Consider the following 22,797-nt stretch of genomic DNA (forward strand, 5'->3'; position numbering starts at 1 on the left):
TATTTCTCCACCGTAAAAGCTCCGAATTTGATGATTTTTTTCTGAATTTTTCTAAAATTCAGATCTTTCATTTAGTTTCATTTGTTTCTACATTAATTGCTATTTTTGATCTTTTTTATATGGCTTATTTTCTTACACCTAAGTACATAATAGAAAAATATGTTTTTACATAATAATTGCTTAATATAAATTAATGTTTTCAACTAATATGATCAACATAAGGTTGTGTCCAAATTTGAAATACATATGAGTAAGAAAAGACTTTAAGTGTGTGTAAACTATAAGTTTGACTTAAGTTGTATGAAACAATGTGTGAGACTATCCATTTTATGAACAATCTATACTTCGATTTTTATAAAAACTTATGAAACTTTTATGTAAAGTTTATAGATCTATAAAATGATTCTATGAATTTACAAAATTTTCGCAAAATTTTAAGGTATTATTATCAATATTTTGTAACAAGGTTGCAAGTACAAGTTTGAATTATCCCTGGCTAATATTTGAACTTCCCATCTATTTTCAGGATATGAGCTATATTGGAATAGAGATACCTAAAATATATTTTTTGTGGAAATTTTGATATATTATTTGAGATACATGTAGTTCAAATTGTAATTACTTTCAATAAACCTACAGAAATTCATTTGAACTATTAGAAATTGTAAATGACCTAGAAAATTATTGAAATTTCTACAAGACAGCTTATATGTAGTCGATTATATATAAAAAATATATTGATACATATAAGACAATTATTTTTATGTGTTACTTCATAATGGTGAAATATAAATAAAAAGAAAAAAGAAAAAAAGGAAATTGTTAGATATGTAAGACCTATTCGGCCCAAGTAGTCCTACTATATCTGACCATCCGTTCTCAATCCAATGGCTGTGATAGCTCTCTCACGGTATAGAAACAGCTGGAACCCTAACTGCTTGTCTCTCCCTCGTCCTCCTCCAGGTCCAGCCCCCCGCGCCCCTCGCCATCTCCTCCGACTCTCTAGCTCCTTCGCGCCCCGCGCCCCATGCCCTTCTCTTCCGACTCCCTGCTCCATAGCTCCCTGCGCCCTGCTCCTTCGACACCCGGCCATGTGCGGCGGGCGGCGCCCGGCCATGGGAGGCTTGGTTCCCAGATCCGACACCCTGCCCCCCCTTTCCCCTCCCATCCCACAACGAGTGGCCTGGCCTCCATTCCGGCTCCCCCATCTCCTCCCTCTCCGATGCTCGCCTCCCGCTCCTGCCCCCTTGGCGGTCTCCACGCGTTGCCGGAGTTTGTCGATGCCGGTGGGAGCGAGAGCATCTTCCGCGTGCCATCCGCCGCCGCTCGAGGACGGAGCCAGAATGGAGCGCCGTGGCCCCTCCCTGTCGGTGCGAGCACCAGGACAGGGCGCCTCCACTCTCCTTCATCGCGAGGGGTGCTGCTGCGTCCCCTGCGCCGAGCGAGCTGGTGTGGTGCACCTTGGTTCGATTTCGAATCGAGCTTGCGACTGCCCTCTCGTTCGGCGCAGATCTGGCCGTGCCCCATCCGGATCGAGTTCGTCAGCTAGTTTCATTTTAGTCCTTTACAGCTCAAATCAAAGAACAAGTTTGCTTAGTCTGTTCATTTCTTCCTTGCTGCCATCAAGACTGCTGCGCTTATCGATCACGGAAGGCACTACATCTTGCAAATTATCCGTAAGCTTCGTTCTATCTTCCGCAATGTCGTGTCCTTTTCCCCAACCTGACAATGCATATTCTATCTTTCATCTGGGAAGATTCGCATCCTAGGCAGGTACTCTTCCAACCGCAGGTGGACCTTCTCTTCCATCATCGCCTGCAACCTGTTCGACCAAATACCAGAAAGGTATGATGCCTACTGAGACAGCCTATATTTTGTGGAGCCTGTTTGTTCTAGTCATAGTTCATGCATGGGTTACTTCTTTATTGCACAATCTTGATGAATGCGAATGTAAAATAGTGTGCAAATCAAATGTAAAATAGGAGCTCCAGCTGACTTCATATTTGTTTTGAGTTGCTGTGAACCCGTTGCTTGAGTAGCTATGTTTATTTTGTGTGTGTGTGATGTTCGATGATTAGATTATCCTGGCTAAAGTTAATCATGATTGCACTTCAGAAACCAATCAATGTGCATGCAAGTTTATAGCTAATGCTTTTCTTTTGAGATGCTGTCAGTCCCTTAGTTAATATTGTTAAGCACTTTTTAGATGCACTTTGTTGTCTGAACGAATCGGTCGTCTTCTATGCGAGTGGCGGCAAATCTGAGCCCCTCACCGAACGGAGGTGGCGAGTCCGTGATGGTCGCCCATTGGTGGGCGCGGACATGCACCATCGCCCCTCTTCCTCCGCCGCTGCCGAGTCGTCATTGCCACTCTCCCTCTCCGACGGCTTCCTCCATGGTAAACGCGACCACCAATCTCTGGCCTCCTGTATTGTTCTCACTCCTCCGATGTGGCTTTCCATCGAGCACCTCGCTGACTTGGTTTTTGTTTTTCCTTCGGGGATGTGGTGGCTGCGCAATGAAGGACGGTGTAGATAGGATTAGCAAGTACGTCGCCAACGGGCCCTCCGTCGGGCTCTACTTCGTACAGCAGCACGCCTGGGCGTCCATTCCCATTCTCCTCAACGTCAAGGTTCCACCGCCTGGCCTCCCTCTGCCTCTCCCATCTGCTCCCTATTTAATAATTAGCAGCGCTAAGGATGATGCCTTTGTCCATGTTGAGTTCTGCTTTTTGGAGATTAACGTTCATGTTGTTTTATTGCTGAAGATTCAGCTTTCGGAATCACATATCACCCTAAGTAATGGATGAAATTAGAGATTTGACTTTATTGGAGACTGTTGACAGCCAAAATTGGTACACGCCGAGGCCGACCGGTCTGACCAGTCGGGCCGACCGGTCAGACTGGTCTATGCCTGTAATCCGAGTAGATTTAGATTTAGAGGTAGAATTCCTTTTGTAAATCAACTCGTGAAGGGGTACGTCTTCCCCGGCCTATATATATGAAGGCTAAGGCCGATTGAGGTTATTCCCAATCAAATCAATCAAAAATCGCATTACTTTTTGTCTCTCAAACCCTAGCCCTTTTCTAAACCCTAATTGCTTTCTTCCTTCGTCTCAACGGCATTTGAAGACGTTCTGAGTGGCCTGCCGATCTCAAAGCAACCCTATGTTCACGAGCTCCGATGGGGTCCCTCCCAAGCTCGCTGTTCTAGGTCTTCGTGAAGCCCTGCACGAATCGGTCAGACCGGTCGGCGGCACCGGTCAGACCGGCCTGCCCAGAGCTTCGTGGGAGTTGATCAATTTGACGATCATTCGCACATTCTAGTGCATCCGAATGTGTTTGGCGCAATTCTGTGTCAACACACTTTTTGGCGACTCCGCTGGGGAAGAGATTAATCTAGTTTTCAAGACCGATCTAATCTAATCCTCCAAGAAGATGAGCTCCAAGGCTGAAATCAGTGGAGACAACATCATCAAGGCGACCATGGAGGAGCTCACCGAGGACGAGCGCCGGGCCTACCTGATTGCTGAGGAGCATATGAGGGAGTGCTTCCTTCAAGGGTTCAAGAAAGAGCGTGCAGGCCTATTCAAGAGGGTCGGGGAGTTCGTGATGCCTTCTTTCAAACTAAACAATGACAAGGTCGATGTAATTCCCCCTGTAAGCAATGAACCCTCTGAATTAATTAAGCAATTATCTCTTATGGTCGATAAGAAAATATCTGATGCACAAGTAGCTGCGGGAGAGACACTTGCTGGGATTAACGATGAGAATGCGGCTTTAAAAAAGGGTAAAAGTGTGGAGGGTGACACTTATTTTCCAGATCTGAGTTTGGTTACTATGCCTTCTGCACCTGATCAGTTTTATGGGATGCTGCCGAACTCGTTTTCAAGGCAATCGCCGCCACCACCATCTGTCCACACGCCATCGGTCAGACCGTTCCAGGCGACCGGTCTAACCGGTGCGATGGTGCATAATCCACCATCCCCTACACCGCTTGCTGCTATCCCTAGTTCGGTTGCCTCTGGCCGAACTGGTGAGATGGTGTCATACACACCACCCCATACTGCAGCACAGCAGGGATCTAGACCTTCGAGGGGACCGATTCCTAACACTACTACGGCGTATACTGGTCCTAATGTGCAAGGTGTAGCGTCTTCTTTACAAGCTTCGACCAGTAGTAGGTATCAAGCCAATTTCTCTAGGTTTAAAGAGCATCTGCCTGGGGTGCTTAAAACCAAACTTGTGATTGATATGGGTAGTTCGCGTTTATATCAAAAGTCGTATCCTCCTGAGTTTGATTTTGTTTCTTATCTGGCTGGTTGGCGTATTCCTGAGTTCATTAAATTTAATGGTGATGACTCTCGTATAACTTGGGAACATGTTAGCCAATATATTTTACAATTGGGAGAAGTGGGTCTTAATGATGCTTTACGTGTTCGCTTATTTTCTTTATCATTAACTGGGACCGCTTTCTCTTGCTTTTCTTCACTTGCTCCTGGTTCTATTTTAAATTAGAATCAATTAGAGCGTAAATTTCATGATCACTTCTTTAGCAGAGGAACCGAAGCTAAGTTGTCAGATTTGACATCAGTTAGGCAAAACTGAGATGAATCGGTTTTAGATTATTTTCAAAGATTTAAGGCTATTAAAAACTGATGCTTTAATTTGTCGCTTTCTGAAAAATACTTAGCGGATTTGGCTTATAATGGTTTGCGTTCTTATTTGAAGGAAAAACTTGAGGGCTTTGATTTCATTACTGTTGATCATTTGCAAATGCGAGCCATTGGTTTAGAGTTCAAATTTAAGAATGCAAAAGATTCTTTTAAACCTCATCGGTCCAACACACATATAGTTGAACATGATTCTGATTGTTCAGACGATGAGGAGAAAGGAGTATATGCCGCTGAGTTTGTTTGGCCATCAAAGGACAAACTATCTACATGTCCTTCACTAAAGCCGATTCAAAAGAATCGGCAAAATGAGATGAAGTTTACTTTCGATGTTTCCAAATGTGATAGAATTTTTGATGAATTTGTTAAACATGAAAACATTCGTTTATCTCATGCTATACCATCGGCGGAAGAATTAAAAAGGCATGCACATTGTGAATGGCATAATTCTTTTTCGCATGCAACTAATGATTGTAATGTTTTCCATCGACAGATCCAATCGGCTGTAGATGAAAGACGATTGGTACTTTCTAAGATGCAAGTGGACAAGACTCCTTTCCCTATTCACACTTCGGAGCTGAACAATCCAAAGGTACTCCTTCGGCCAGAGCAAGCCGAAGGGGCTAAGGGGAAGAACGTGGTGATTGGTGATCCAAGGCCGATGAACACTAATGACAAGATTCTGGCCAGGGAAGTTGTCATGCAAAAGACTCCTAATGGAAAAGCCGAAGGATTATTGTCAATGCTCCTAAGCCTGGGGGGCAAGAGAATTCCACCTGTTAGCCTACTGTCCAGGCGACCGGTCAGACCTGCCTAGAGATCAGCCGCGGACCTTCAAGCCAAAGCGTCCGGAGGTGAGTACTTGGAAGACCAATAATCCAAAGGTACAGGGACAATCTGCAAATCAAGGACTTACCTTTGGGCAGTTACTAAACAAGTACACAAAGGCTGTTCAACAAGATCGGCCATTAAAAAAGAGACCACGCTCACCACTGCGTCAAGGCAATCCTCCATCTCCAAGAAGGGAATTTAGCAGGCCCAGGGGTGATATCCCACCGTTCCCTCCGCAGAAGGTGTATGCTACCATGCCATGGGATCCACCGGCATCAAATGCTGTCAATCCGGTGTGGGAACATGAGGGAATCTGGATGCAATGCTTCCCAATGCCATATCCACCGCCATATCAAAGGGAAGACGGGTTTAGGACGCCAGTACATGACCGATTGGGGCCACACCAATCTAGTCCAGTGCAGCAGGCCCCGCCGGTCGGACTGGTCCCCTATGACCAGTCAGACCGGTCTCAGCAGAGGCCGGCATAGTTTGCTCCTTTGCGGTTGGAATACCATGTAAAGGAGAAGAAGCAAGAAGTACAACCTACTGTTGACCTAGAGAAGCCTAAAGCCGATGCTGTTGTTCAGATCGGCAATATCAAAGTGGTTGTACAAGACAAGGGTAAAGAGCCGATGGTGTTTGGTAAATCGGCTAGCTCTCCTGTTCAGAAACCTGTCATGGCCAATGATCATGAGGCCGGTAGCAACAAGGCGGCAGATAAGTACCATCAACTCCGTTGGTGTCCAGAGGGGTTGACACATACTCAAAAGAGGAAACTACAGCGCCTTCGCAATAAAGAAAAGAGGGAGCAAGAGGTAGGTAAGATGAGGGATGAGCATTTCAATAAGTACAGACCCATGGTCCCTCAAGGTAAGGTGTGGCAGGTCAAGGCAGTTGACCAGCCAGCAGCAGGACCGGTCGGAGCGACCCCGGCGACCGATCAGACCGGTACACCCGACCCGCTCTGAACAACCGGTCAGACCTGTCGAGCCCAGTGCAGATTGTACAGCCAAATCAGCAGCGCCTGTTTCAGTTTCTCATGTTGATGAAGTGCCACCAGCTCTTCCAGCAAAGGAGGATGAGGAATTGGTGGATTATGAAGCATCTCCGGAGCGCAACAATTTGGAAATTAATGTTGTGCACATGTCTTTGGATTACTTCATAGTTCCCAAAGAGGAGGTGGCTCATCTTCAATTTGGGCCTCATGATGCTGTGTTCCAGAAGCCTAAAGAATCAGACAACCATTTGAAAGTTCCCTACATGAGGGGACATGTTAATGGGAAACTAATTTATCGTATGCTTGTGGATGGTGGGGCCATTGTAAATCTTATGCCCTACTCGTTGTACAAGAAGCTTGGCGGGAAGGACGAGGAGCTGATCAAAATGAACATGATGGTCAGCGGCGTGGGCGGAGGTGATCCCATTGGTGCTAAGTGGGTTGCTTCCATGGAGTTGACCGTTGGAAGCAAGATGCTCGCCACAGCTTTCTTCATTTCAGAGGTGCAAGGTAACTTCAGCTTAATACTTGGGCACGATTGGATTCATGCCAATCAATATGTTCCATCTACTTTGCATCATTTTCTTATCCAGTGGATCGGTGATGAGGTTGAAGTGGTGCATGGTGACACATCATCTTTCGTTGCTACCGCCGATTCCAACTCTATTGGTGCAAATGACAACATCAAGTGCTTATCGGCCTTGGATCTGTCCGATTATGAGCTTATCAGTTGCACCAAGGATGGGTTCGTTCCTGCTACTCTAAAGCCGATGGAGAATCAGCTAAATTATATAATGTAATCAAGATGAGTCAAGCAGGCGACTCAGGCACCACCGGTCAGACCAGGTCCCACGACCGGTCAGACCGGTCCTCTTCGGATCGGCCATCAGAGCCGACCGGTCAGACCGGTCTAATGCAGACTGACTGCAGTGACGCATTGAACACTATCGGGAGCATACGAACGATATGTGTGAGACTATTAAAGAGTCAGAGGATATGGACAAGCTGGGCCAAGATTTCACGTCGGCTGATCCTTTAGAAAAGGTAGATCTAGGTGATGGAACTATTCCTAGGCCGACTTTTGTAAACAAAAACTTATCGGTTGAATATAAAGCTGATTTAGTTAAATTATTAAAAGAATATATCGATTGCTTTGCTTGGGAGTATTCTGAAATGCTTGGTTTGAGTCGTGATCTTGTTGAACATCGTTTACAAATCAAAGCTAGTTTTAGACGCTATAAACAACCGGCTAGGCGTTTCAATCCTAGTATTTATGATCGAATTAAAGAAGAGATTAATCGATTGTTAGATGTTGGTTTTATTCGGTCTTGTTGCTATGCGGATTGGATCTCTAATATTATGCCCGTTGAAAAGAAAGATACGGGCAAGATTCGGGTTTGCATTGATTTTAGAGATCTTAATAAAGCTACTCCCAAGGATGAGTATCCTATGCCTATAGCCGATATGTTAATTAATGAGGCATCCGGACATCGTGTCATTAGTTTTCTTGATGGTAACGCGGGTTACAATCAAATACTCATGGCTGAGGAAGATATGTCAAAAATGGCTTTTAGATGTCCTGGATTTGTTGGTTTGTTTGAGTGGGTTGTTATGACTTTTGGATTGAAAAATGCTGGTGCAACTTATCAAAGAGCTATGAATTTAATCTTTCATAATTTGCTTGGTGTCATCTTGGAGGTGTACATTGATGATATTGTTATTAAATTAGCCGGCTTGAATCATCATTTAGCTGATTTAAAACTTGCTCTTGAAAGGATGCGTCGGTATGGTTTAAAGATGAATCCACTCAAATGTGCGAGTATCGGCTCGAAAGTTTCTTGGCTTCATTATTCATGAGAAGGACATAGAGATTGATCCTAAAAGAATTGAAGCCATGAGAAAAGTTGAAGCTCCTACTTGCAAGAAAGACTTGCAAAAGTTTTTAGGCAAGGTAAATTATTTGAGGAGATTTATTTCTAACTTGTCTGGAAAGATAGATGCTTTTACTCCTATCCTTGAGTTGAGGAATGAAGCCAAATTTACTTGGGGGCAAAATAGCAAGAGGCATTTTAAAGGATTAAGCAATACTTGTCTTCACCACCGGTTCTTAAGGCGCCTAGGAGGGCTGTTCTTTTAGGTTTTATGTGGCAGCGGAAGACAAAGTTATTGGGGCTGTTTTGACTTAAGAGACCGAAGACAAGGAGTATATTATCACTTACATAAGCCGACGACTTATTGATGCGGAGACGATGTATACTTTTGTTGAAAAGTTGTGTTTGTCTCTATATTATGCTTGTACCAAATTGAGGCATTATCTACTATCTAGTACTTGCATGGTAGTATGTCAAATCGATGTGATAATACATATGTTGCAAAAGCTAATTTTGAGTGGTAGAATCGGCAAGTGGGCATATGCTTTGATAGAGTATGATTTGGCTTGTGAACCTTTGAAATCTATAAAATGCCAAATTGTAGCGGATTTTATTGTTGAGCATCGGATTAATGATGAACATTTAGAAGTCGGCTATATTGTTTGCACACCATGGAAGCTATACTTTGATGGATCGCTTTGTGATGAAGGAAGAGGAATCGGTGCTGTTCTTATATCTCCAAATGGTGCTACTTTTGAGTTCTCATACCAATTAGGGGAATATTATACAAATAACTAAGTTGAGTATGAGGCACTTTTATTTGGCTTGGAGATTTTGCAATCCATGGGCGTAAAGCATGTTGAAGTTTCTGGTTATTCGCTTCTCATTGTGCAGCAAGTATCCAAGGTATGCCAATATTATAATGGTTCATTAAATACATATCTTGATAAATACCTCGATATTATTTCTTCTTTTGATGAATTTGTTATAAGACATTTGCCAAGGAAAGAAAATGGACAGGCTAATGATCTGGCTCAGCAAGCATTTGGTTACAATGTTGAAAAGAAGAATTTCAACATTAGAAAACCGATGCGAATCAAAGCTGAGTTGCAGGTTCTGGACAAACCGGTCCGACCGGTCATGTCAACCGGTCTGACCACAGACAATTGGAAGCACTGATTCGGCTGCAAAGGAGGCCGAAGATCGGGATTGGCGGACTCCTATAATCTCCTATCTCAGAGATCCTGGTCGTGGTGCAAAGAGGAATATTCGGCGTGCAACGTTCAAATATATTTTAATTGACGATGAACTTTATCGTCAAACTGCCGAAGATTTACTTCTCAAATGTTTAGACTCGAATCAGGCTAGAGTTGCTATGGGTGAAGTTCATGAAGGCATTTGTGGTACTCATCAATCGGCTCCTAAAATGAAGTGGTTGCTTAGGAGTAATTGATGGTGTGCATATTTAGAACCATGTTAGTTAGTTGCACTGTGGAATTCGGTCAAATGTATATCCTTGCCAGAATACCATGATACTCCTCAAGTGCTTGGTATAATATGATTTCTTGCTGTTTGGTATCAAATTGGTTCCGATACTTGGATGCGGTCAAGCTTTGATGTTTCTTGATTAGCAACTAGGGTTCTGGCGACATAGATTGCTTGATATAGTTTGATGAAAATTTTTCACTGCTCTTAGCAAGGAACCGCGCAATTGTTTTAGTGCAAGTTGCAGTATCATCTGAATTAACCACCTTCTATTTCATACAAGTTTCTGGAACAAGCAAACCACCTGATAATTGTATTTTGAATTTAAATTTGTTAATAGATTTTTACACATTTCAGGCTACTGATTCTATGCGTTGCTCATTATTAGTAATAATTCCGTCTAGAAATCTCCTGGCCTTTATTTTGTCCACAAGGTCGTCTTGGCCATGCTCGTGGTGGTTGAAATGACACTATAATTCCATTATGTTTCAATATCTATATGGAGCATGGCATTAGCTTAGCACCATTGCTTTGATGGCTTGTACATACAAAATATATTAAATATTGATTAATTATGGAAATAACAATAGAGTCTTTGCTGATGCATACAAATGCTTGCTTTTTCTTGAGCAGGGTATTTGAACTTACTGAATGGATCATTCGGACTCGGATGCCTTCCATGATCAACATAAAGAAAGTTTGCAATGTCAAACAATGTTTGCTGGATCCTACATAAGATAGATGTAGTTGTGTTGTTCACCCAACACTAGCTAGCTAGCTAGCTATGAACTATTCTCAAATGAGAAATTGTACTGCAATTGGGCACTTGACATTTTATTATCTACTCATTGGCTGAATTAATAATGGATTTGTTTTAGTTTCATGATGATTTGAATCGTGATTTTGGTTATTAGTTGTTTATTATTCAGGAAAAATTATTATTCAAAAATACCAAATGCAATATCCATTGCGACGGGAAATTCTTGTTGCAATAACCAAAATGCAACAATGGTACTTCGATGCTATAACTTATTGCAACAACTCTATGTTAGTATCAATACAAGCTGTTGCCATATATAATGACTGGTGCTAAAATAGTTTATAACCTCGAACTATATCTTGTGGCAATAGCACTTGTTTCCACCAATTATTTTCTGTTGCAACACTTTTTTTTTGACCTGAAGGTCTGTGGGGGAGATCCCCACAGCGCAAACTTTTATAAAATTAAAAAAAAAGAGAACAAGATTACAACCACATACTTACAGGGCAAACTTATTGTTGCCACCAATAATTTCCGTGGCTACATTCTCTATTGCCACGATGTTGGCCATGGCCAAAAATCTATTGCCACAGCATTAGTGCATTGCAACTAAATATTATAGCAACACTTAGTGGCGCAGCAATACATGCTACTGCCATGATATCAGCTGTTGCCACACTTCTCTAAAGCAATGGTTCATTGCATTGCAATTACTAGTACTGCAATGGGACTAAAAACTCGTTGCAAAGCACCTATTACCACAAAGGTACTTGCAACGGCTTGCAACCAAACAGAGTTAGTTGCAAGTTGAACCTACCGCATCTATATTTGATCTATTGCTACTATTTTGCGACCGTTGCCATAGGCCTAAAATCTAGTAGTGACCCTTTTTGACGACTCCCCCAAACCGCCGCTCTCCCCCATCTCACGCAGCCGCCAGCCCCCCGACCCCCTCTCTCATCTTTCTTCTTTCTCTCTCCTGTTCCCTCCCCAAACCCTAGATTAAGGAGGCTCGAGGCGCGGCCCGTTTACCCCCTCCCCGTCGGCATGGGGAGCGGCGGGCAAGGGGCTGCCCGGCCGTAGTCGAGCAAGAGCAAGGGTGAAGGGGCTGGGGCGGCGGGCTGCTTGGCTATGGACGGCGCAGGGGCAGGCGCAGCAAGGGGCACAGGGTAGCCTCGGGCATGGCCTGCTTGCCTGTGGACGGCGCAGGGGCAGGCGCAGCAAGGGGTGCAGGGGGAACCGCACCAATGGAGGGGAACGACGATGAAGCACAGGAACGGCTGTCTACATCTGATTCAAAAGTAAGGCATGTGCAGCATTTCTTCAAAGGAAGCACAAATGCCCTATTTGCAAAGATTATGGCCATCACTGGCACAAGTACAAGAAGGGTAACCCTGAGGACATTGCAGCCCTAATGGTTGTAAGGTAGTAACTTGTTTATTTCTATTATTTGTTGCATCATTTTTACAAGGTCACTATCTTATTATTGCTCCTGCAGAGGGCCACCAAAAAAGAAGAGAAAGACCATCAAATCATGTCAGACAAGCATTGTGCCTTTTGAGGGTGATGAATTACCAGCATCATCTATGTCTTTCCCACCTAGGTTATCAGTTTTATATGATAAGTTGTTGTATTCTCATGATTGTATCTAGATTTGATGACTTGCTGTTCATTTTCTAAGTTTATTCCTTCTCTTTGTAGTCAAATTTTGGAATCTGCAACTGTGACAAAGGGAAAAAGTCCCAAATCAGAATCTGCAGGATCCAAAAGGTAATATTTGGACATCTATTGTGCACTAGTAATGTAAAATGTGAACTTTAACTTGCTAAATTATTTCTGCATATTTGTAGATCAAGAAGTGGCTCAAAAGAAAAGGAAAAGGAGGCAAAGGCCAAAAAGAAAAGGAAGCAACCAGCTAAAAAATAAGGACACAAACTTATGCTCTCATCTGACAGCCAGCAATGGGCACAAGAAGCAAAAAAGTTGTGCCCTGCAATTATTGAACCTTGTTCATGTCTCAACGTGTTGTAATGATTGCACCTATCGCTATTTATGAAATGTTCCTGTTGGAATTTCCTATATGCACCATTGTCATGTCAGAGTATATCCGATTTTTTTTTATCAATTGAATTATTAGATGGGAGGATAATAATCTTTATTTTTTTGGCCATTGAATATCTATGCACCGTTCATGTTTGTTGCAGTAATAGAATATGAAACACAATGTTTGCCTCCAAGGGATCTGATAATACTGCAGTAGACAAGATGAGGGGCAAAAATGTCTTTTCAGGTTGGTGTAACAGCCCAGTTAATGGAAATGCTAAGAAAGGAACCAAATAAAATTTCAGTGTCGGATAGGGAAGATAAAGTTTTCTAGTGCTATATAGGGAACTAAGTTTTTTTTGAGTGCTATATAGGGAATTTCCGCCCAACAATAACCCTCGGTCCAACTACAACAACAACTCCAGCTCATCCTACTCTTCCCACCGGCACCCGCGCTGCCAGATCTGCCTCAAGGCAGAGCACACCGCAGACCATTGCTGGCACTGCTACGACAAAAACTATGTAGCGGAGGAGAAGCACGTCAATGCAGCCTGCGCCATCTACAATGTCGACAACACGTGGTACACCAACACGGGATCCACTGACCACATCACCAGCGAGTTGAACAAACTCTCTTTGAGCGAGAAGTACAACGGCACGGATCAAATCCACACAGCTAGTGGATCAGTTATGAGCATTAGTCATGTTGGTCACAGTGTCTTGCACACCGTTGATTGAGAGCTGTTTCTAAATAATGTTCTACATGTGCCTAGAGCCAAGAAGAATCTTGTATCTATCCATCGTTTCACCACTGACAACAAAGCTTATCTAGAGTTCCATCCAAATTTCTTTTTTGTTAAGGATCAGGCAACGAAGAAAACAATCCTTAAAGGGACGTGTAAGAGTGGCCTGTATCTCCACTCCCATCATTTTTGACCAGTGATCTTGGGAGGCAGGCTTGGAGCGCCACAAAACCCTCTGCTGAGACATGGCACAATCGTCTTGGTCATCCTTCTAGGTCCATTGTTCGTCATGTTGTGAGCAAAAATAAATTGAGTCTAGTCTTGAGTCAGTGTGTGATGCTTGTCAACAAGCTAAGTGTCATCAGTTACCCTATCGAAGGTCCTCTAGTAAATCTACTGTTCCCCTAGAACTTGTGTTCTCTGATGTATGGGGGCCAGCGCCTGGTTCTGTGGGCCGAAAGAACTATTATGTCAGTTTTATCGATGATTTCTCCAAATTCACTTGGATCTATGTTGGTATTTTGTAACGTCACGAAAAAAATCTGCAAGCGCACAAATACAACTGTAGCTTTCACCCAGGAGTATTTCAGGATATCGTATCCACTGAGGAACGTGAGTACACTATCTACAGGTTCAGTCTCATCCAAGGACATACACACTTGTGTAGGAGGGATAGGACAGAGAGGGCTTCCTAAATCTAGAATCTATGCTTAGAAAAAGAGATAATTTCGCCTTCTACTTCGAGCTACTGGTTTCCCCTGGCTTAAACAAGCCAGTTGCTCTGGTAATAATGCTCTATCCTATAACCGAACGTGGAGGGTTACTAGGGCTCGAACAGGGCTGTCACCACCTCCCAGCTACCTCACAATCCGTGGGAATATAGAACAACTGAGTGGTAAAATAGTCTAAACACCACGTCTATGCTATACCATACTAATTCTAACCCTGGCCAAGATTATCCATCTCTATCCGGAGTCTTAAGCTAGGATCAAATGCTACTCTAAGCATACACTCAATTCAATAAAAGGCAGAAGAAATAACTTGCAACTAAACTCTAATTTTAAATAAGAAAGTCTCGAACACTTACAACCAAATAAGCATTCATCGAGGTACAAGTGGAGAAGAGTGCCGGCAAACCCGGCACTTCCCCCGACTCCTCCTCACTCTCCTCCTAATCTCCTACACCCCTAGGCTGCCTAAAGCATCTAGGATGAAGATCTTCAAGCTCCAAAGGAAGAGAAGAGGTATGGGATGTGTGTGTTGTGTTTTAATTTCTTCACCCCCTCCCTTAAATTTATTGGAGGGAGCCACGGCCAAGGGAAGCCTCTTCTGCGGGTCTTCCTCTTGAAACCGACCTTGTGATCCAATGGTGAGCCTCCACGTGGTGGGGTTGAGGCGGTGCAGCCCACTGGGCCGTCGGTGGTAGTATTCGTTAATAAATAAACTTATCCTAGCATTTATTCCACATTATGGTTGAATTTTGTGCAGGAGTTGATGGTCAAAATGAGTTGTTAGTGACCGTCAACAAGATCCCCCACACTTAGCCCTTTGCTCGTCCCGAGGAAAGGTTAGGACTAAGGTGCCTCGACATCTCCTTGATAGAACATCCTGCACCAAAGTTATTTCATACCTTGCTTTTGCTTGTGAACTTGAGTGTGTCTACCATGATGCCCGTAATTGTTGAAGAATGGAATGAACTTGACTTCAAGTGCCATCCTTGCCACGCTGCAAAATTTGGGGGTTTTGCAAGAATTATCAAAAAGAAATTGTTCATGGTCTTGCTCTCCTTCTTAGGTCATTGTCACTCATGTGTATCTTCTCACCAGGGCTTACCTTTACTCTGTCCTACTAATATGGCTGGCATATATGGAGTTTTGATAGGGAGTAAAAAGGCATCTGCTTGACTCAAATCTGTTGCAAGATCAAAGATTGTATCCACAGGTATAATACTTATATTTACGATCTGATTAGGTTAGTGCACAGATAATTACACTCCTTTCATAACTGACTTTACTTATTGGGCCATGCTTCTTTGGCATGCCAACTTTTCTTCTCTCTCTCTCTCTCACTCACTCTCTTTTGGGTCATGCTTCTTGGGCATGCCATCTTTTACTCTTTGTTTTTTTAATACGATTGTCAGTCAATACTTATGGAGCATTTATTTTCATCTGTGCACACAATCCTTAATCATGAACGCAAATAAAGTATAACCATGATGGCTCACAAAATTTGATCAAGCTCAACACGTAGTTAAGAGACATATGCAAATGATTTTTCATGTGGAGAATATCATATGGCTCTGGTAGGGAAAGGTACACGGAGGTAAAGATCATGAACTTAATTTTCTTTTTTTATATAAATAAATTCCCCAAACTTATCAACATATAAGGATAAACAACTTAGAGCCAAAACATATCACGTTAGTTAACAAATAAACATCATGGGGTCCCTAAAAGATTTGGTTCACAAACTCAAGTGCAGCAGGAAACAACATTTATGCAAGCGTTCATCAGGAACTCCTTCTAGCAGATTTTAAACAGATTTAGGATATTCAAGAGATTATGCTCATGTTTAGAAATGCTAATGGGAGGAAACAAGTGAGGTAGTGCAAACTCAGGAGTCAGAGATCTCCCCCCCCCCCACACTTGTTTTTGACCTGCTCATCGATCATAGACAAAAAAAAAACATAACGGATAAAGGGGCTCTACCGGCATTAACACCGGGGAGCCAAAGTTCTTACTCAAGCAAATTAAACTAAACCTAGGACGCGAACTAAACCGAACTAAGCCTAAATGAATTAACCTAAACTAGAGCCCAAACTAAGCTAATGATAATTACCTTTTTAGGAGGTGAGTCCTAGTAAAGGTCCTTGTGGCCCGTAGCCTCATATAAGTGCTTCATCTTAGCGCTTAGACCACGATGGAGAAGACTGAGGTCGTCCCAAAGTTCTTCGACCTCTATCTTCCTCTCTGCAAGCTGGTCCTCGAGGCGCCTATTCCAAAAGCGCAGCTGCTGGACCATCGTGGTGAGGTCGGCGATGGTTGGCCCCTCTGTAGTAGTGTCGCCCCTTGGCTTAGCTGGCGATGACTGATCTCACCTTCCTGGGGGAAGGACTGGCTACTGCACCCCTCTTCTGAGTATTCGGGGTCCGAGTTGGGGTTGCCCCCTGCCCGATCACCGGGGCGCTCTTCTATGGCATGGGGCTGGCAGGTGCATCTTGAAGCAGTACATAAGACCCCGTCACCGCACCCTCCTTGAAAAACTGCTTGGCGATCGGCTTCCATGGGGATGGAACCTCCGTGGATTCTGTAGGGACTCTGAGTACGAGCCCTCGCTTTTTCCATCTTGAGAGGTGATGGTGACCTTGCTGCAGAACGGGGGCGACGGGTGTCAGGCCGTCTGGTCGGCCGACTACGGTGGTAGGCCGACAACTGGGCGGCACCCATCGGCCCTCTGTTGTTCCCAGTGGAGGGAATCATCACCAGGGGTTGCACAAAGGTCGCCTGGTTCTCCATCATCGTGTCGGCGGCACGGATTGGTGTGTCGGATGGCGGTGGAATCGCGGAACGGGCAGCGACTGGCGTTGTGGTCAAGGATTTTGGGGTTCCCTCGCCGGCCATGGCTTGTGGATGGTGGGATGCTGCTGGAATTGATGGAGGTTTAGGAGTAGATGGGAACAAGGTGGAGAAGAAGAGGGTTTCGGTTTTCTAGAAGAGAGGCATGAGAACTCTCCTTTTCTCCTTGCAAACAATGTCGTGCCTGATGGGTTTGGGCGTGGCATGGGTCAGAGAGGCTGTGCACCGAGGATGGGCCTCATTGGGGTCAGTCCATGCTCGGCTGACCATGGCTAGGCCCCAGCAGGCCCCAACTTCCTCTGGTCGACAGGTAGGGCTAGAAATATTATAATTATTGTGGGTCCACCTGCCCTTTTGGCCTATATGGCTCTTAATTAGATATATGAACGTGATCGACTAAGTCAATCACGTCCATTTCTTCATCAAGAGCTTTGTTATGGTCTAAGAAAAGCTTGAGGCATTGACCATTTACCTTGAAGGCGCTACCGTTGTCATCTTGAATCGTTATAGCTCCATGAGGCGATGCGTCGATGACATGGTACGGTCCTAGCCACTTGCTGCGTAATTTCCCATGACCAAACAATTTGATACTAGAATTGAAAAGCAATACCTTGTCTCCTAGGTTGAAGATCTTGGGCTTCAACCGCTTATCATGCCATCTCTTGGTTCTTTCTTTGTAGATCGAGGCACTGTGATAAGCTTTATCTCTCCATTCCTCCAGTTCCGAGATCTGGCACTTCCGGTGCTCTCCGGCTTGTTTTAGATATGTTCCATTTTCGGATGGCCCAATGTGCTCTGTGCTCCAGCTCTACGGGTAAATGACAAGTTTTTCCATAGACGATCTGGAAGGATGACATTCCAATGGGTGTCTTGTATGCTGTGCGGTATGCCCATAGAGCATCCGGTAGCTTCAGCTTCCATCCCCTCCCCATCTCATTCACGGCCTTCTGTAGAATATTCTTGATTTGTTTGTTGGATGTTTTTGCCTGACCGCTGGTCTGGGGGTGATACGGGGTCGCGATGTTATACCTAGTCCCTAGTTCCTCGAGAAAGTTTCGGAAGGCCGAGTCGATGAAGTGCGACCCTCTGTCACTAATAACCATCCTTGGTGTGCCAAACCTTGGAAAGATAATCTTGTGAAACATCTTACGAGCGTGCTTTGCATCTGCGGCCCTGCATGGCATGGCTTCGACCCATTTGGCGACGTAGTCCACGGCGACCAAGATATACTCGCAACCTTGGGATTTTACGAAAGGTCCCATATAGTCGATGCCCCAAACGTCGAATAGTTCAACTTGAAGGTTGTATGTTAGGGGTATCGTGTTGCGAGCTGTAATCCATCCATGCCTTTGGCAATTTGGACATCTTTAGATGAAGTTTCTAGTGTCTTCTTACATAGATGGCCAATAGAATCCACTTTGCCAGATTTCCGCCTGAGTGCGAAATACACCATAGTGACCTCCATATGATGCTGCATGGCATTTTTCTATAATCTTGCATCCTTCTGCTGTAGGTACACAATGTCTGAGCAACCCATCTGTACATACTCAATACAGATATGGTGCATCCCATAAGTGGCATCTGCTCTCGTAGATCAACTTCTTTTTGCTCTCCCCTGGGGGTACATACCCTGAAACCATGAAGTTCACGATATTCCCGTACCAGGGGTGCGAAGCTGTTACCTTGAGGAGCATATCTAAATCGAATTCTTGGAGTAGAAGAATCCATCTGATCAGCCTTGGTTTAGCATCCTTCTTAGTGAGGAGGTACTTGAGTGCAGTGTGGTCGATGTAAACTATGACCTTTGTCCCCACTAGATAGGATGTAAACTTGTCAATAGCAAAGATGACTGCTAGGAGCTCCTTTTCCAGTGTGGCATAATTGAGCTGGGCTCCTATGAGTGTCTTGCTGGCGTACGCGATCGCGTGATGCTTCTTATCCTTGGTTTGTCCAAGTATGGCCCCCACCGCATAGTCACTAGCCTCACATATGATCTCGAACGGGAGCTTCCAATCTGGGGGTTGTATGATTGGAGCTGAGACGACTGCCTTTTTGAGAGTTTCAAAGGCTTTGTGGCACTCATCGGTGAATTGGAAATGGACATCCTTGGCTAATAGGCTTGTGAGGGGTCTAGCGGTCTGAGAGAAGTTCGCAATGAACCATCGATAGAATCCCGCATGGCCTAGGAAGCTTCAGATTCCTTTCACATTGGTGGGAGGAAGAAGTTACTCAATGACTTTGATTTTTGCCTTGTCCACCTCTATCCCTCTCTCGGACACCAAATGTCCTAAAACGATGCCTTCACGGACCATGAAATGACATTTCTCCAAGTTGAGGATCAGGTCCTTTTCTTGGCATCTCTGCAAGACCTTGTCCAAATTTTCTAGACAATAATTGAAGGTTGTTCTATAGACCGAGAAGTCGTCCATGAAGACTTCCATAATTTCCTCGACCATATCTGAGAAAATGGACATCATGCACCTTTGGAACAATGCCGGTGCATTGCATAGCCCAAACGACATTCGTCGGTAGGCGTACATTCCATAAGGACATGTGAATGTAGTCTTGCTTTGGTCTTCAGGATGGATGGGTATTTGATGGTAACCAAAATAACCATCAAGGAACCAAAATTAGGAATGCTTCACCAACCACTCTAGAATCTCATCGATGAAGGGCAGCGGGAAGTAATCCTTCTTTGTGGCCTTGTTGAGTTTTCTGTAATCTATACACATCCTCCATCCTGTGACAGTTCGTTGTAGAATTAGCTCATTCTTGCTATTTTCCACTACCATCTTGCCTCCTTTCTTAGGCATGACTTGAACAGGGCTAACCCACTCGCTATGTGGAACAGGATAGATGATTCCGGCATCTAGGAGTTTGAGGACCTCTTTCTTTACTGCCTCCCTCATGGCATTGTTTAAGCTTCATTGGGGTTCCCTAGAAGGTGCTATTTTGGGATACAGAGGAATCTGGTGGGTGTAAAGAGCGGGACTGATGCCCTTGAGATTCTGTAGGGTATAGCCTAAGACTGATCGGTGCTTTTCCAAAATGGCGATGAGCTTGTGTGTCTCTTCCTCCGAGAGTTTATCGCTGATGATCACGGGAGACTCTACATCGCTATTTAGGAAAGCGTATCTAAGCCCAAAATATAAAGGCTTTATCTCGATCGGGGGTCGTGATGGCTTTTCGGTCTTGGGCAGTTCAAAGGTCTCATTAGAGTCTTCGTCAGCCTCGATGACTTCTTCTTCTGGGTTTTCCTCGATATCCTCCTCGAGGTCTGAGTCAAAAGACTCGAGAACAGAAGTGGCCATTATTTTCTCGGTTGGCTCGAGAGTAGGGGGATCCTCCACTGAGCATTTTAGTGCTCGCTCTATTGGAATGTGGAGAGTGTCCTTCCCTAACTTGATAGTTAGGTACCCTTCTTTAGGTACATCCTTAAGGAGAGTCTTAAGGGGATGTCCTATCAAGAAATCGAAGTTGAGATCTTCGAAGACATGAAAGTTTAGTGGTACCTTAACATCATCGTGCCAAAATGGCACGTCTGTGAGTATCCCGTAACTACTCGTAAGAGAACCTGAGGGCCTCTTGAGCTGTCCGTCTATCGGAGTGAGCTTGTGGTTGCCCAAAAAGGCTAACACAAACTCGCCTGACATAAGATTGGCTCCGACAGTGGGACTATAGAGAGCGTCCACATTTTGATCTCATAGACAGCAATGGAATGACGAGGAAGGGGAGTTAAGCTGAATAGGGTTCAGGGATGACTCTCCTTCTTGCAGCCATTCATTACTCATCAATGCTGTCAACTCTTGAATCATCTCCCAAAGATAATTCTCTTCTGAGGGATCCATAGGGGTGACAGGGACCGATGGTCGCTTCTAGTAGAAGTATCTTGAAGTGTTGCCGAAATCTTCAAAGAGATCGTACTCGATACTTCGGAGAAACTCTGGAGGTAGAGGATCCTCTTCCTCTGGTGTTTTGGGTTTAAGATCAGGAGAGGGTTCGGGGGTCGAATCTACTGATTGGCTTTCTATGGCTTCTGATTTGATCTCCGAGGTTTCCTCTTGACGCATCTTGGGTTCTATCAGAATTGACTCGTGGATACAAATGAAAGAGGTTATGTGCAAAATCCCATTAAGGACTTCCCTACCTTCAGATGGGGTAAGATGAGCAAATGATCCTCCAGAAGTAAGATCGAGATGGTGTGCAGACTCCTTGTCAAGACCAGCATAAAAATGCTGGAGCAATAAATGCTCGGGTAATGACAAGTCAGGGCCTGATTGAACCAATAAGGTAAATCGAGCCCAAGCTACACCGATGAATTCCTTATTAATCTGACGGAAGGTTAAAATTTCCGTTCGTAAGGCACATATTCACGAAAGCGGGAAGAACGCAGAATAGAATCTGTTCTGAAGTTCAATCCAACTTCCCTTCACACATCCAACGACACGAATGTACCATTGCTTTGCTTCCTTCGAATGGGAGAATGGAAACAACTTCCATTTAAGAGTTTTGTGCGTCATGCCCGAAATTTTCAAGCATGAACACACTTGCTCGAATTCGTCCAGATGGTGGTAGGGATTTTCACAATCCCTTCCTGAAAATGAATTTTCCTGAACTAAGGCTATAAAGCCTGAGCTGAGTTCGTAGCTAGTGGAAAGAATTGGGTCAGCGGGATGTGCTGGCTCACAAAACTCGCTCTTGGGTGAAAAGAGCTATTGAAGGGATAGCTGCTCCACGGATAGCGGGGGTTGAGGTAGAAGTAAAGAAAAAGAAAAAGATATGAGGACGACTGAGTCTGAAGATAATGTAGCTACTGTCCCAAGGCAACGGCGCCAGAAAGCTTGTTGATATTTAGTAAAGTCACGAATAAAATCCACAAGCGCACGGATACCGATGTAGCTTTCACCTAGGAGTATTAGGGTTTAATCCATGCGCCCCACCCCTATATTTATAAGCACCCATAGGCGCCTCCTTAATGGGATCTGCAGCTGAGCCCATTAGTACACCTAAGCCCAGGTCCAATTCGGATCTCATCATCATTGGGCTTCCAACCCCTTAAGTGTGTGACCCTATGGGCTCACATGCGAATAGATATGGCCCGGGTACTCTTACTCGGCCCAATAGTTGATAGCAGCCTCTAGCAAGACATATCAACTCCCATGTGCACGTAAAGATCACATCAGACGAGCATCACAATGTCATGTACCCGGAGTATCCGGACATATACCCGGAGTCTCCGAGGTATTGATCGGATGTCCGAACCTCTGTCCGGAGTATCTGGACATATACCTGGACTATCCGGGGTGTTGATCGGATGTTCGAACCTTTGTCCGGATTATCCGGATGTATACCCGGAGTATCCGGGTCAACACTGTTCCTTTTGCCTCACGATATTTGGTCTAGCACCAAGCTGACCTCTCTTTCTTGATGTCGTGATTCAGATCCTTGGTTAACACTTAACCTTGGCATGGCCATGCACTTCTTGATTTGACTCACTCGAGGGGCCCAGAAATATCTTTCTCGGGTAAATAGGGGTAAATCCCATCTTGACTGACCATGTCTCACAGCATGTTTCTTGACAAACCCGAAAACCACCTTTATAACTACCTAGTTATGGAGTAGCTGTTGGCATTTCTTAAGTCGCTACCAAGTTTTGTGTTCCCGGCAACGGCGTCAGAAATGCTTGTTGACAACATTTCTTAATGTAATCACTAGGAATGGGGGTGTTAAACCCATTCCTAGCGACAGCACCAAGAAACGCCACTATTGTGGTATAGTCTATATGATTACAGAAAGATCCGCAAGCGCACGGATATACCG

At 44.4% G+C, this 22,797-nt stretch overlaps 1 protein-coding gene across 3 annotated transcripts; it reads left to right on the top strand.

Moving 5' to 3' along the window:
- Window positions 1-957: 957 nt before the first annotated feature.
- On the top strand, window positions 958-10,733 carry LOC120644422. Of its 3 annotated transcripts, XR_005663740.1 has the most exons (5): window positions 958-1,676; window positions 1,757-1,845; window positions 2,207-2,398; window positions 2,525-2,632; window positions 10,490-10,733. XR_005663740.1 is itself a non-coding variant. In XM_039921049.1 (4 exons), the coding sequence occupies exon 4, from the start codon at window positions 3,438-3,440 to the stop codon at window positions 4,515-4,517; it is 1,080 nt and encodes a 359-aa protein (XP_039776983.1). In that variant the 5' UTR covers window positions 958-1,676; window positions 1,757-1,845; window positions 2,207-2,398; window positions 2,525-3,437; the 3' UTR covers window positions 4,518-9,949. The 3 variants fall into 2 exon arrangements, 2 of the variants coding, with proteins under 2 accessions (XP_039776983.1, XP_039776984.1); XM_039921049.1 differs by lacking the exon at window positions 10,490-10,733 and having other exon boundaries at window positions 2,525-9,949.
- Window positions 10,734-22,797: the final 12,064 nt, after the last annotated feature.

This window comes from Panicum virgatum, chromosome 8K (assembly GCF_016808335.1).
Source record: "Panicum virgatum strain AP13 chromosome 8K, P.virgatum_v5, whole genome shotgun sequence".
NCBI classification, from domain to species: Eukaryota; Viridiplantae; Streptophyta; class Magnoliopsida; order Poales; family Poaceae; genus Panicum; species Panicum virgatum.

Excerpts from the sequence above, each read along its gene's own strand:
- LOC120644422 (XM_039921049.1), top strand. The coding sequence starts at position 3,438 with ATGAGCTCCAAGGCTGAAATCAGTGGAGACAACATCATCAAGGCGACC.